The sequence below is a fragment of the Chiloscyllium punctatum genome, chromosome 7 (genome assembly GCF_047496795.1).
Source record: "Chiloscyllium punctatum isolate Juve2018m chromosome 7, sChiPun1.3, whole genome shotgun sequence".
NCBI lineage: Eukaryota > Metazoa > Chordata > Chondrichthyes > Orectolobiformes > Hemiscylliidae > Chiloscyllium > Chiloscyllium punctatum.
The window spans coordinates 110,719,024-110,733,570 of NC_092745.1; the positions used below are offsets into that span (position 1 = coordinate 110,719,024).

Genomic DNA, 14,547 nt, shown 5'->3' on the forward strand with positions numbered 1-14,547 from the left:
AAGTTAAAGTCCTGCATAATAACTACCCTGTTACTCTCGCTCCTGTCAAGAATCATCTTTGCTATCCTTTCTGAGGCCTATACAAAACTATTGAAAGGGTGGCCTCTTCTTTCCTACTTCTAACCTCAGCTCAAACTACCTCAGTGGATGAGTCACCAAATGTTATCTCAGTTGCTGTAATACTACCCTTGATTAAAAATACCAGCCCCCCCCTCACCATCTTCTCTGTTCTTACTGAAATATCTAAATCCTGGAATCTGCAACAAATACTCCTGTCCATCCTCCAGCCATGTCTCTGAAACAGCCACAACATTAAAATTCCAGGTACTAACCCATGCTGCAAGTTCATCCACCTTATTCCGAATGCTCCTGGCATTGATGTACACACATTTCAAATAAACATCCTGATTGCCAGTGCCCTCTGTTGACCTTGTAAACCTATCCCTGATCTCACTACCCTCAACCTCCTGTACACTGGAACTCCAATGTAGAGGTCTTACCTTCCCCAGAAAGAGCTCTAATTATCCAAGAGTCCAAAACCTCCCTCCTGTACCATCCCTGCAGCCATATGTTCAGCTCTGCACTCTCCCTGTTCCTTGCTTCCCTCATACATGGCACGAGCAACAAACCAGGGATAACAACTCTGTTGTTCTAGCACTAAACTTTCACCCTAGCTTCCTGAATTTCTGCCTTAGTTAGGAAGAAAGGTGGGAATCTATGTCGTTGGTGCCAATGTGGACCACAACTTGGGGCTGCTCCCCCTCTCCCTCAAGGTTTCCAAAAATACGATAAGAAACATCATGAATCCTGGCATCCAGGAGGCAACACACCAATCACGAGTCTCTCTCATTCCCACAGAACCTCCTATCTTTCCCACTAACTATGAAGTCCCCAGTGACTAAAGCTCTGCTCCGCTTTCCCGTTCCCTTCTGAGCAAAAGGGACAGACTCTGCATCAGAGACCTGTGCCCCATGGCTTACCCAGGTAAGTCGTTTCTCCAAAAGTATCTATAATGGTATACTTGTTGTTGAGAGGAACCACCACAGGAGATCCCAGCACTGCCTGCTGGTTCCCTTTCCTACCCCTGACAATAACCCATCTACCTTCTTCATGTGGCTGTGGAGTAACTACCTCCCTGTAACTCCTTTCAATAACCTCCTCTGCCTCCCAATTGATCTGAAGTTCATCCAGCTCCAGTTCTCTAACGGTTCTGGAGTGTGGGATATAGGTAAATTAATTTTACTTCTGCAATTCTGCAATTCCATTTTACAAAGTAAGATGAACTCACACCAATGTGTAATTGTTTTAGCCAAGAGCTGAGTAAACAAGAATGGAAACAGTGTGGAGGAAATATATAATTGTTTTTGTATTAGCTAAAATTATATGTCAGAATGAAATGTAACTGCAAAACAATGGTAGACATTACGGGCAAGTAGATAAGATGTTGTGAGGGGATGCTAGATACGCCTGTAAAAACAGTAGGTATAAACATCTGTTTCCCACTTTTACAGAGACAGAGGAACAAACCCCAATTAAAAGGGTCATAGGGATTAGAACATCCTCGGGAAAGGCACAGATGGAAGGGGTAGATAATGATGAAGAAAGAATATGCCTAACAATGACCTACAGTGGGATGAGGTCAAACAGCCTTGTGAGGCCAGAAATAAGCATTTTGTCACAGACAAGGCCGGATAAGGCAAGAGATAAACAGGGGTAATGGGGGCCGGTCTTAGGGAAGTGGAAGATGTAAGCAGGGGAGGAGCAATGTAAAACAAAAGAAATCAAATTATATAAATGTTGTGTATGAATTGAATTTGGGGTGTGTATGTCCTCTGCCTTATAGACACTGGACATCACACCCACTTGCAAGTGTAAAATAAATGACACTACTGATTCAGATCTTGTCTCGGACTGAAATTATTGAAGTGAGTGGGCTTTGTTTCTCACATGGAGGATCTGTACTTGGGTACAATTCCCACAAATGAAGTCAGCAGGGACATACAAGGTGACCCTCATCTCCCACATTCTGTAGGAGGAACAGTAAACTGCCCTAACCTTCATTCCCACTATCCTAAATTCCCAAATGGACCGCTGGCAAATGAAACACGAAAGAAAACACTTGTAATTTAATCTGTACACACAAATATCTGAACAGATTCCACTGCTCCCCCGTGACGTTTCAGACTGCCTACCGGAACTGAACACCACTCAGCCTGAAGGTTAAAAAGTTTCCGAATCCTGATATATCCGTCCGCTGTTCCCTAGTAATCTCGTGCCCTCTCCGACTGCCTCCAGGAACTGAACCCGGACTAACTTAGTCTTTTCGTTCCACACTAAAACCTGTTTAATGTGAATGTACTTTAGACCAGGACAGTTCGTCACAGTATCAGTGGATTACAAATGTGTTAGTTAGGGCCCAGTGACAGTTACGGGATCAGGAGCTCTTGTTGTTTTGGCGAAGAGGAACTTTTCTGCAAGTTTTAAATCCCGGATCATCGCAATGTCTCGAATGCTGAGCGTTGATCTCCCAGATATTGAGGTAACAGTGCTCCCCTACATCAGGAATCGCTCGCCATCACGTATTTTTTTTTGTTGTTGTTTCATCTTGCGTGCAGTGTTTGTAACAGTGAAGGGTCCACTTTGATTTATGCAACTACGTACGAATCGGTGACAATCAGGCAGATGTTTCCATCTGACCGAATAATATCAGATCTGTTGCTTTCTTGAAGCTAACGTCCTCCTGACGAGGAAGGGTGGAGTCTCGATGTTGGGAACTGGGGCCGAATTTGCTCCAAGTATCTGGTGCTGCTCGGGGAGGTGATGTGTGCCAGGAACACGACATGTGGAGGAGCCAGTGCTGGCCTGGGGTGGACAAAGTAAATAATCACATAACACCAGGTTATATTTGTTGTGTGATGTTTAACTTTGTCAAATAAACGTGTTGGACTATAACCCGGTGTCGTGTGATTTCTGACTTTGTCCACCCCAGTCCAACACCAACATCGCCACAGCGTGTTTCAAGAACTCATTGGGAGCGGAGTATGAGTTTGGGAAGTGGAACACGCACAAGACCCTCCAATGAAAGTGCTCCCTTCCCCAAACTCTACCACTTTTTAAAAACAGATCTTTAACAGTGGGAATTCCCACTCCCAAAACTATGTTAATTGACTCTTCATAATAATATATTTCTATATGAGTGTGAATGGGCTGCTGACTTTGATGCTTGCATACACTCTGTTATGGCCATACCTGAACCCTGGAGTGAGCTGTCCATGCTCCTTCTATGTAAAACAAGCCTCCCATCCACACCTAGAATAAACATAAAGAACTGTGAATGCTGGAAACACAGAAGAAAAACATAGTGTACTGCAGAAACACAGCATCAGAAGAGAGAAATATAGAGTTAAACTTAGCATTTTAAAGAAGAGAGATGCTGCCAGACAGGCATACAGCACAGAAACAGACCCTTTGGTCCATCTAGTCCATGTCGACCATGTCTCCAAACTAAACTCGTCCCACTTGCCTGCATTTGGCCCATATCCCTCTAAACTTTTCCTATTCATGTACTTATCCAAATGTCTTTTGAATGTTGTAACTGTACCTGATTCTACTACTTCCTTCATTCCACATAAAAACACCCTCTGTGTGGAAAATGTTGCCCCTTAGGTCCCTTTTAAATTTTTCTCCTCTCACCTTAAAATTATGCCCCCTAGTTTTGAACAGCCCTCTGGAAGGAAAAGACCTTTACTATTCACCTTACCTATGCCCCTCATGATTTTATCAATCTTTATAAGATCGCCCACCAACCTCTCATGCTCCAATAAAAGAAGTCCCTGGACAGTCAGCTTCAAACCTTCCTCGGTTTCTCCACCACTCTCTTGTTTAAAGCACACTGGGTGTGGACATATCATTGCAATCCTTGAGTCTTAATGCCACCTTTATTTGGCTATCCAGTGTCGTGCTGTGTTGATATTGTGTTTTTCATTGTTACTTTTAGACTCCCTTAAAGATTTAGACATTTTTAATGAACCTGTTCAGCTATGTTATGATACCCCTCTGGTGCAGGTGAGACTTGAATACTGGCTGCCTTCCTTTAGAGGTAGGGACACTACTGTTGAGTCACAAGAATCCCCTACTGTCAAGGAGATATACTTATTCTCATGTTATTTCGTATCTGTTGCCATCCTTTAGCAATATCATCCTGAAATCAGGTTTCAGAGAGCTAAGAAGGAGGTTAAAAATCAGAACCTCAAAAGTAGTCAGCTCCAGATAATTTCCACACTCTCATGCTAGTGAGAATAGCACTGGGGCTGACTTCGTGGCTTCATCTTCAGAGGTTCAGGTCTGTTTGGGCGGTGTAAGACAGATTGGCAGAGGGAACTGGAGCCTGAGGGGGAACTCGGATTGGACAGAAGCACTTGAGAATGTAACTCTTTTTGAAAAAGTTTTGCGATTTACATATGAAAGAACTGAAACCAGCATGGTCATTCAAAAAGACGAGAGACTTATCAAACAATCCAGGTCGTTTTCCATATATAATTTCAGTTGCATCACACTGTAAACTTTTACTATAAATTCTGTGTCTTACAATCTTATTCTCCACAACCACCTGATGAAGGAGCAGCATTCCGAAAGCTAGTGCTTCCAAATAAACCTGATGGACTAAAACCTGGTGTTGTGTGATTTTTAACTTTGTACACCCCAGTCCAACACCGGTGTCTCCAAATCAGGAATCATATAGTGTAAGAATAAAGAATGATGTTACAAAAGCAGAACTAAAGGCATTGTATCTGAAAGCATTAAGCTTTCACCAAAAATGTTGACTGAACTCTGAAATCTTACCCATTTATTTCATTATTATTGCAATTGAAGAGACTTGGCTGTAGGCTGACCACGACTGGAAACTAAATATCCAAGAATACGAGAGATTTGGAAAGAATGGGCCAAAAGGAAATGGATTAGCATTCTCTTTAAGAACGAGAACAATACATTGATAAAAGAGGATCTAAGATTGAAGGATCAGTATGTAGATTCTGCATATGGTGCTAACAAATAGAAAGGGACAGCAAACATTGTAGGGAATTGTTTATGGGTCAACAGTTGTGGTAATGTTGGGCACAGTATAGTATCGGTATGTATTCTTGATTTTTAAATAACTACTGGAGACTGGGTATAGGTTTGTTCGATGGTTTTATTTGAGCGACATTCCAGATGGAAACAAAACTCTGGAACATACAGAAGGCTACACTATTCTTATCCTCTAATCCACAATTCAGTCTTCCTCCATACAAATAGAATAAATCTCCCTTGTCTGTTAAGGTCTCCTTCACCCAGTACCAGCAACCCAATAAGTATGAAAACAGTATAAAGTTGCAGGTTGGATAATCCTGTTTGTAGGTATGCTAAATGCTTGGAACATATTCTACTGGACTGTGTGTTTGGTGTGCTTTTGGAGGTGATTTCTTGGATTTGCCAGAGATTGTACTCCATCCTGACAAGAGTACCAAATGAAAAGGTGACTGGTTTCACATACAGGCTCAAACAGTTGTGAGACCAGCAGCTGCAGCATGGTAGGGAGATAGAGCAGAAAGTCCATTACCAAATTGGAGCTGGACTCTTCCATGGTCTCTGATCATAAATGGGGGATGTATGTAACAGGGCAGCTTGGTGTACACACCCACTCAGTACTTCTCTGTAGGATTCCTTATTCAGGTCCTTTACTGAGTGCCCTGCAGCAGAGCTCATTTTTCACATTGTTCCAGATTTCTCAGCTCACTCAACACCTCCTTGCTACCAAGTTACATACAGTGCCAATCTCCAAACTGCTGGCTGCCATGTGTCATACCAAGACATGCAACCTTTTCATGAATGCAGTGCTGTTGTTCCCTTTTCTTATCCCAGGACTTCTTTGGCTAGTAGGTGGCAGGACTTGTGTGTTTGAAAATAGGAATATGGAAGGGTTGGTGTGCAGGAGGGGAGATGAGCTTAGGAGCAGGAGGTCCATAATCACACCCTTTACAGCTTACTCATTACAGCAGAAGGGAGTGTATACTGGGAATTGAGAAGGGCTATATGTCAGGAACATCATGAACGTTTCTATGAGAGTGCCACAGACACTGTAAAAGTCAGTCTTGCACTGAAGGGGAACCATTCCTGCTGCCTTAATCTGCAAGAGAGAATACCAGTGGTTGTGCTGCACTTTGCATGTGCTTGCCCTATCTGAACATCTGCAGGTATATTTTGTTTGGTGAACATTTTGTTTTGCTTATATCTGTAACACTATAAATGGATTAAATTCATTGCACTTTGTGAGAATGTATTCATTGAGCATTTATTATATACTAATAAATATTTTAATGTATTTACAGAATAGATACTGTTATTATTGTAAAACAACCTTTGTTTGTGAATCTGATTACAATTGCTATAGTCAGCATCAGGTTGACTATGTTATAACAAGATAAAATTTAACAAATTTCAACCCTGGCCCGGCAGTGCTTTGTTCAACTCTGATGAAAATAAACTTCCAATCTTACATATTGGAACAACTTTGTGTTTTAATCGAGTGCCTTATGATACATCTCTCTGAATAGCCTCTGATAATTATTTTTATTGCATGAGCAACTTATTTGAAGCCTTGTCGTTTCGATATTTTAGGACCCACAAGTGTGAAAGAGGCCGCACATCCTCTGATGTAAATCAACTAATTGGGGATCACTGACCTGTTTGGTGGTTTTGAAGAAGCATATTTTTAATCATTTGCTACAGATCTGGGAACCATAATGGAGGGCCCTGACGTTTTCAAACTTCATGAGAGAGTTTAGGAGAGCTTGCACTTTAGTATTATTTGCTCCTTTTTTGCGTATATGTGTCCCTACGAACAAAATATTGGCTATCCCTGCACTGGAGCATAGAAGTATTTAGTTAGTGATTAGCTGATATATTAACTGCACGTTATAGTACTCAAATTATTTTCCATTTACTAACACATACAGATCACTTCAGCTCTGAGCAATAATAAATTTCTAGACTGAATGATCACTTCATCCAACTCACTGGGAACTGGGTGGCATTTAAGTCCTGCCTGATGCTGCATCACTGTGTCATTATGTTTCTTCAGCAGTGTCCTCTTGTTCCTCCTCAAAAGACTGATCCTCTCTTCAGCATCCATCACACACCTCTTTCCCTGTTGCGGTTGATCAGAGCATAACATGCTCAGATTGTGTAGCATTCCTTAAGTGGAATGTACTGCATGGCACGGCATACATACCACACATACACACAATCTCTTTCGCTCTCTCTCGCTGTCACTCTCACTCTGTCTCTGTCTCTTTTTCTCTCTTGTTCTCGCTGTCAAGAGAAAGGTTGCAGCAATGATCCATCTTCATTGGACATTAATCATTCAAATGAGTATGGAAAGCAAGGCAAGGTCACAGTTCACAAACGGGATCAGCTTGTAATCCAGAGTATTCCACTAAACCTTTATGTTCCTTTCCCCCTTGCACTCCCTGTTTGACTCCATCAGTACTTCTGCATATTCCTACCCAACTCATTCATTTACATCTTTGTCCCCTCACATTACCCCCTCAGCCCCTGCCCTATTGCTTAGCTGTGCCAACCATTGAACTGCTGTAAATCCCCACTGTAGCAGTCAGGATAGTGGTGATCTTCAGTAATACCCACTCCCACAGTAATCTATGTCCTCCTTAGCACTACAATCTCCTCTTTTCAGTAATGTTATCTCCCTTCACATATATTATCCCTTTGAATCCCTTCATGCTGCCTCCAATTCTGGCAAGTAACTCACCCACCTCTCCCAGTGATAACCTCCCAATGAACCTCTTGACTTTAGGTGAGCAGACACTGATTGTGGCATAACATGTGACTGACTTGGATGGAGAGCCCCACCATGCCACACTTGATCACTATAAATGCCCCTGGCTGAATTATCAGTAGCCCCCAACTGATTTGCACTGGTCTTGCAGTATTGACTGTGGCCCACTCCCTGGACAGCAATGATATGGAACCCTGGACCCTGACTCGCCAAATGATCAACTGACTGTGTCAAAGGCCCAGGACTGGGGTTGAATGCTGCCTCTGACTGTGGTGATACTGCCTGCCTGATGACAGTCCCCTTGACTTGCGTGAGGAACTACTCCCCTTAGACTTTAAGATGTGGTCATTTGGTTAAAGCACATGCAGCCTATTTATCATGTAAGCTGCTCATGTATGCTTTAGATGTGACATTGATATAGTACACTGCCGTACTGCAACGTGTCTATCCTTTTACTGCTCACTGACAAGCTGCCCGGCTTCATGTCTATGTTAAATGGCAAAGCAAGATCAAAATATCCTTCAGCCTTTAAGTTCTGAATGAGACAGCAAAGTGCTAAAAGGCAAGGCAGAATAATGTGTGTATTTAAGTAGGTGTGAAGAGAGCAAGCCAAGAACACTAAGGTGAACCCGAGTGCAATGTACCTGACCCTGTGAGCAAATTGGCCTGGCAGCAATGTGGAGATGGAAGGTTCTGGTGTGCTCTACAGTGAAACATTGAAGTGGAGAGCTATCCTCTAAGTTGGTCTCAGTGTGATGTAATGGTTTGCTGGGGTTGGTGCATGGTCAATGCCGAACTCTGGGGATATGGGAGCAAACAGCCACTGATGTGAAGCATACCATGAGATCAAAAGAGAAAATGCTGGAAAATCTCAGCAGGTCTGGCAGCATCTGTAAGGAGAGAAAAGAGCTTATGTTTCGAGTCTAACTGACCCTTTGTCAAAGCTAAAAAAAGGGAGAAATAAGGAGGTATTTATACCGTGAGATGTTGGGGACTGCTGTCCAATATGGAGGCCTGGAGGACCAAGCAGTGAACTGGAGCCACCAGATACTAGCTCTGACTTGCATGTCAGGACTTTTCACCATCTAGTTTCTCTCTGCCGCACAGAGGAATAGGACATTGCAAATAAATGAGTGAGATTAAATAGTAATTAGGTGTAAATTGATGCAAAGAAGGATGGAGAATTGGACTTCTTTTCAATTTGGAGAATTACATTTTTCTTATCTTGCGACATTTTCCCAATGGAAATGCCATTGCCCATATTCGGAACTCGGAAAATTCAAACATTCCCTTTAGTAAGTGATAGATCTGGCAGGGTTTGTGACTTTTTTTTTAAGCTTGAGTCTGTTTTGAAGGAACTTGTTAAAGTTCTGACCACAATTTTTGGTGTAAAGTTGCATTCTTTTTTTTTAAATCTGTGCAATTTGACTTAGAATCATAGAGATGTACAGCACAGAAACAGACCCTTTGGTCCAACCCATCCATGCTGACCAGATATCCCAACCCAACCTAGTCCCAACTGCCAGCACATGGCAGATATCCCTCCAAACCCTTCCTATTCATATACCCATCCAGATGCCTTTTAAATGTTGCAATTGTACCAACCTCCACCACTTCCTCTGGCAGCTCATTCCGTACACATACACCCTCTGCATGAAAACGTTGCCCCGTAGGTCTCTTTTATATCTTTCCCCTCTCACCCTAAACCTATGCCCTCTAGTACTGGACTCCCTGACCCTAGGGAAAAGACTTTGTCTATTTATCCTATCCATGCTCCTCATAATTTTATAAACCTCTATAAGGTCACCCCTCAGCTCCGATGCTCCAGGGAAAACAGCCCCAGCCTATTCAACCTCTCCCTATAGCTCAAATTCTCCAATCCTGGCAACACTCTTGTAAATCTTTTCTGAACCCTTTCAAGTTTCACAACATCTTTCCAATAGGAAGGAGACCAGAATTGTATGCAATATTCCAACAGTGGCCGAACTAATGTCCTGCACAGCTGCAACATGACCTCCCTACTCCTGTACTCAATACTCTGATCAATAAAAGAAAGCATGCCAAACGCCTTCTTCACTATCCTTCCTACCTGCGACTCCACTTTCAAGGAGCTATGAACCTGTATTCCAAGGTCTCTTTGTTCAGCAACACTCCCTAGGACCTTATCATTAAGTGTATAAGTCCTGCTAAGATTTGCTTTCCCAAAATGTGGCACTTCACATTTATCTGAATTAAACTCCTTCTGCCACTTCTCAGCCCATTGGCCCATCTGGTCAAGATTCTGTTATAATCTGTGGTAACCCTCTTCGCTGTCCACTACACCTCCAAGTTTGGTGTAATCTGCAAATTTACTAACTGTACCTCTTATGCTTGCATCCAAATCATTTATGTAAATGACAAAAAGTAGAGGACCCAGCACCAATCCTTGTGGCACTCCACTGGTCACAGGCCTCCAATCTGAAAAACAACCCTCCACCACCACCCTCTGTGTTCTACCTTTGAGCCAGTTCTGTATCAAATGGCTAGTTCTCCCTGTATTCCGTGAGATCTAACCTTGCTAACCAATTTCCCATGGGGAACCTTGTTGAACGCCTTACTGAAGTCCATATAGATCACATCTACCACTCTGCCCTCATCAATCCACTTTGTTACTTCTTCAAAAAACTTAATCAAGTTTGTGAGACGTGATTTCCCACGCACAAAGCCATGTTGACTATCCCTAATTGGTCTTGCCTTTCCAAATACATGTAAATTCTGTTCCTCAGGATTCTCTCCAACAACTTGCCCATCACCGGCGTTAGGCTCACTTGTCTGTGGTTCCCTGTCTTGATCTTACCACCCTTCTTAAACAGTGGCACCATGTTTGCCAACCTCCAGTCTTCTGGCACCTCACTTGTGACTATTGATGATACAAATATCTCAGCAAGAGGCCCAGCAATCACTTCTCTAGCTTCCCACAGAGTTCAAAAGTACACCTGATCAGGTCCTGGGGATGTATCTACATTTACCCGTTTAAAGACATCCAGCACTTCATCCTCTGTAATCTGGACATTTTGCAAGGTGTCACCAACTATTTCCCTACATTCTATATCTTCCATATCCTTTTCCACAGTAAATACTGATGCAAAATACTCATTTACTATCTTCCCCACTTTCTGCGGCTCCACACAAAGGCCGCCTTGTTGATCTTTGAGGGGTCCTATTCTCTTCCTAGTTACCCTTTTGTCCTTAATGTATTTGTACAAACCCTTTGGATTCTCCTTAATTCTATTTGCCAAAGCTATCTCATGTCCCCTTTTTGACCTCCTGATTTCCCGCTGAAGTATACTCCTACTTCCTTTATACTCCTCTAAGGATTCACTCGATCTATCCTGTCTATACCTGATATTTGCTTCATTATTTTTCTTGACCAAGCCCTCAATTTCTTTAGTCATCCAACATTCCCTATACTACCAGCCTTTCCTTTCACCAGAACAGGAATATACTTTCTCTGGATTCTCGTTATCTCATTTCTGAAGGCTTTCCATTTTCCAGCTGTCCCTTTACCTGCGAACGTCTGTCCCCAATCAGCTTTTGAAAGTTCTTGCCTAATACCGTCAAAATTGGCCTTCCTCCAGTTTAGAACTTCAACTTTTAGATCTGGTCTATCATTTTCCATCACTATTTTAAGTCTAATAGAATTATGGTCGCTGGCCCCAAAGTGCTCCCCCACTGACACCTCATTCACCTGCCCTGCCTTTTTTGCCAAGAGTAGGTCATTTTGCACCTTCTCTAGCAGGTACATCCACATACTGAATCAGAAAATTTTCTTGTATACACTTAACAAATTCCTCTCCATCTAAACCTTTAACACCATGTTTGGAAAACAGTCTATGTTTGGAAAGTTAAAATCCCCTACCATAACCACCCTATTATTCTTACAGATAACTGAGATCTCCTCACAAGTTTGTTTCTCAATTTCCCTCTGACTATTCGGGGTCTATAATACAATCCCAATAAGGCGACCATCCCTTTCTTATTTCTCAGTTCTACCCAAATAACTTCCCTAGATGTATTTCCAGGAATCCCTCCTTAGCACAGCTGTAATGCTATCCCTTATCAAAAACGCCACTCCCCCTCCTCTCTTGCCTCCCTTTCTATCCTTCCTGTAGCATTTGCATCCTGGAATATTAAGTTGCCAGTCCTGTCCATCCCTGAGCCATGTTTCTGTAATTGCTATGGTATCCCAGACCCATGTTCCTAACCAAGCTCTAAGTTCATCTGCTTTCCCTGTTAGACCCCTTGCATTGAAGTAAGTGCAGTTTAATTTATTAGTCCTACCTTGTCCCTGCTTGTCCTGAATGTTTGACTGATTTCTGTCCTCAACTGTACCAGTCTCAGATTGATCTCTTTCCTCACTTTCTCCCTGGGTCCCACTCCACCCCCGCCACCTTACTAGTTTAAATCCTCCCGAGCAGCTCTAGCAAATCTCCCTGCCAGTATATTAGTCCCCTTCCAATTTAGGTGCAATCTGTCCTTCTTGTACACGTCACTTCTACCCTAAAAGAGATCCCAATGATCTAAAAATTTGAATCCTTCTCCCACACACCAGCTTCTCAGCCATGCATTTATCTGCTCTATCCTCCTACTCCTGCCCTCACTAGCTCATAGCACCAGTAATCTAGACATTACTACTCTCGAGGACCTCCTTTTTAAATTCCTGCCTAATTCTCTGTAATCTCCCTTCAAAATCTCGACCTTTTCCCTTCCTATGTCATTGTTTCCAATGTGGACAATGACCTCTTGCTGGCCCCTCTCCCACGTGAGAACATTTTGCACCCTCTCTGAGACATCCTTGATCCTGGCACGAGGGAACCAACACACCATTCTGATTTTTCGCTGCTGGCCACAGAAACGTCTATCTGTACCTCGGACTAGAGAATCCCCTAACATAATTGATCTCTTGGAACCCGACATACCCCTTGTTGCATTAGAGCCAGTCTTAATACCAGAAACTTGGCTGTTCGTGCTACATTCCCCTGAAAATCCATCACTCCCTATATTTTCCAAAACAGTATACCTGTTTGAAATGGATAGCTACAGTAGACTCCTGCACTAGCTGCCTACTTCTCTTACCTTTCCTGGAGTTAACCCATCTATGTGACTGTATCTGAGACTTTCCCCTCTTCCTATAACTGCGATCCAACACATTCCTCATTGCTCCTAACTGTCTTTCCAACCAATCCATTCGATCTGATAAGATTCACAACCAACAGTAATTATTGCAGATATAATCTGCAGTAACCCTTTAAACTCTCTTTGAACTCCCACCTTTGACAAGATGCACATATCACTCTACTAAAGGCTATTTTTGCTCCTTCACAATCTACAGACCCAGAAAATAACAGTGTGACTTATCCAAATATCAGTGCAAATCTGCAACCTTTACTCGCAATAAAGATAAGGGCAGCAAAAATATGGGAGCACCATTATCTTCAGGATTCCTCAGATGTTTGTTAAGACATGGGGTGAACCATGCTACTTAGTTTAAACCAGCAAGACAGAAAATATTTATCCTGTGCAGTAATCTGTGAAAATTCCAGAGTCCAAGAACTGTTTAAAGTAAAAATTAACAACTTTATTTCTTAAAAGTACAACAGAAAATAATTAACTAACAATTACTTACAGCTCCTTCCTCTAACCTATCTTTTACTTTTCCTTCTATAATATGAGTCTGGTAAAATCCCCTGATTAAGATTTATTGAAAAATTCAAATTTCAAAACCAGTCAGCTGTCAAATTTTCTCTTTGCAGATTTGCTCTCCAGGTCAGGATCAATGATTTTTTTCTAGACAGCCACGTCTCAGTTCTGATTAGCAGTCTCCATCTGTTGGTCTTCTCTCCCAACTATTCAATTTTAACTGGTCTTATACCCCAAAGCATCAGATTGTTTCATTGGTTTTGAATATTGTCAATATATTAAATTCAAACTCGATTGGAGGTTTGGGGTATAATTTAAACTGACTGGCCGAATTTGAATTTGTTTTTATCTCCAGGCAACCAGCTACACTAACTGCTGGACCACGTGCTACATTGTATCTAGTTGAGAACACTTGGTGCTGTCAAGTAGTTCTGCTAGCTTTTCACTTTCTTAAAGGTACAGTGCATCTTCATAACAACATCTTCATAACATGTTGAAGCAATCCATGTTCAAATGCAACAAGATCTGGATAATATTAGGCTTGGCTAAAAAATGGCAAGCCACATAAATACTAGGCAATGACCACCTCCGATAAAAGCTAATCTAATCACCGCCCCTTCACATTCAATGCTTGTACCATCACTGAATCCCCCATAATCAACATCCTTGGATTTACCATTGACCAGAAACTCACCTGGAAGCATCACATAAATCAATGGCTACAACAGCAGGTCAGAGGCTAAGAACACAGCTTACCTTCTTAATCCCCAAAGCCTCTCAACCATCAAAAAGACACAAGTCAGGAGTCTGATGGAATAATCCCCATTTGCCTGGATGTGTGCAACTCCAACACTCAAGAAGCTTGACACCAACCACGATAAACAGACCGCTTCTTTGGCACTACATCCACTCCCTTCACCCCTTTTACTCAGTGTGTACTGTCTACGAGATGCACTGCAACAATTCACCAAAGATCCTCAGACTGCACCATCCAAACCCACAACTGCTTCCATCTCGAAAGACAAGGACAGGAG

At 42.3% G+C, this 14,547-nt stretch overlaps 1 protein-coding gene across 1 annotated transcript in view; it reads left to right on the forward strand.

The window, feature by feature from the left end:
- Window positions 1-2,197: 2,197 nt before the first annotated feature.
- LOC140480044 (dihydropyrimidine dehydrogenase [NADP(+)]-like) overlaps window positions 2,198-14,547 on the forward strand; it is a 731,044-nt gene continuing 718,694 nt past the window's right edge. The window contains exon 1 of the mRNA XM_072574601.1: window positions 2,198-2,539. Within this exon, the coding sequence (XP_072430702.1) occupies window positions 2,501-2,539 (39 nt within the window). The 5' untranslated portion in view covers window positions 2,198-2,500. The remainder of the gene's footprint in view (window positions 2,540-14,547) is intronic.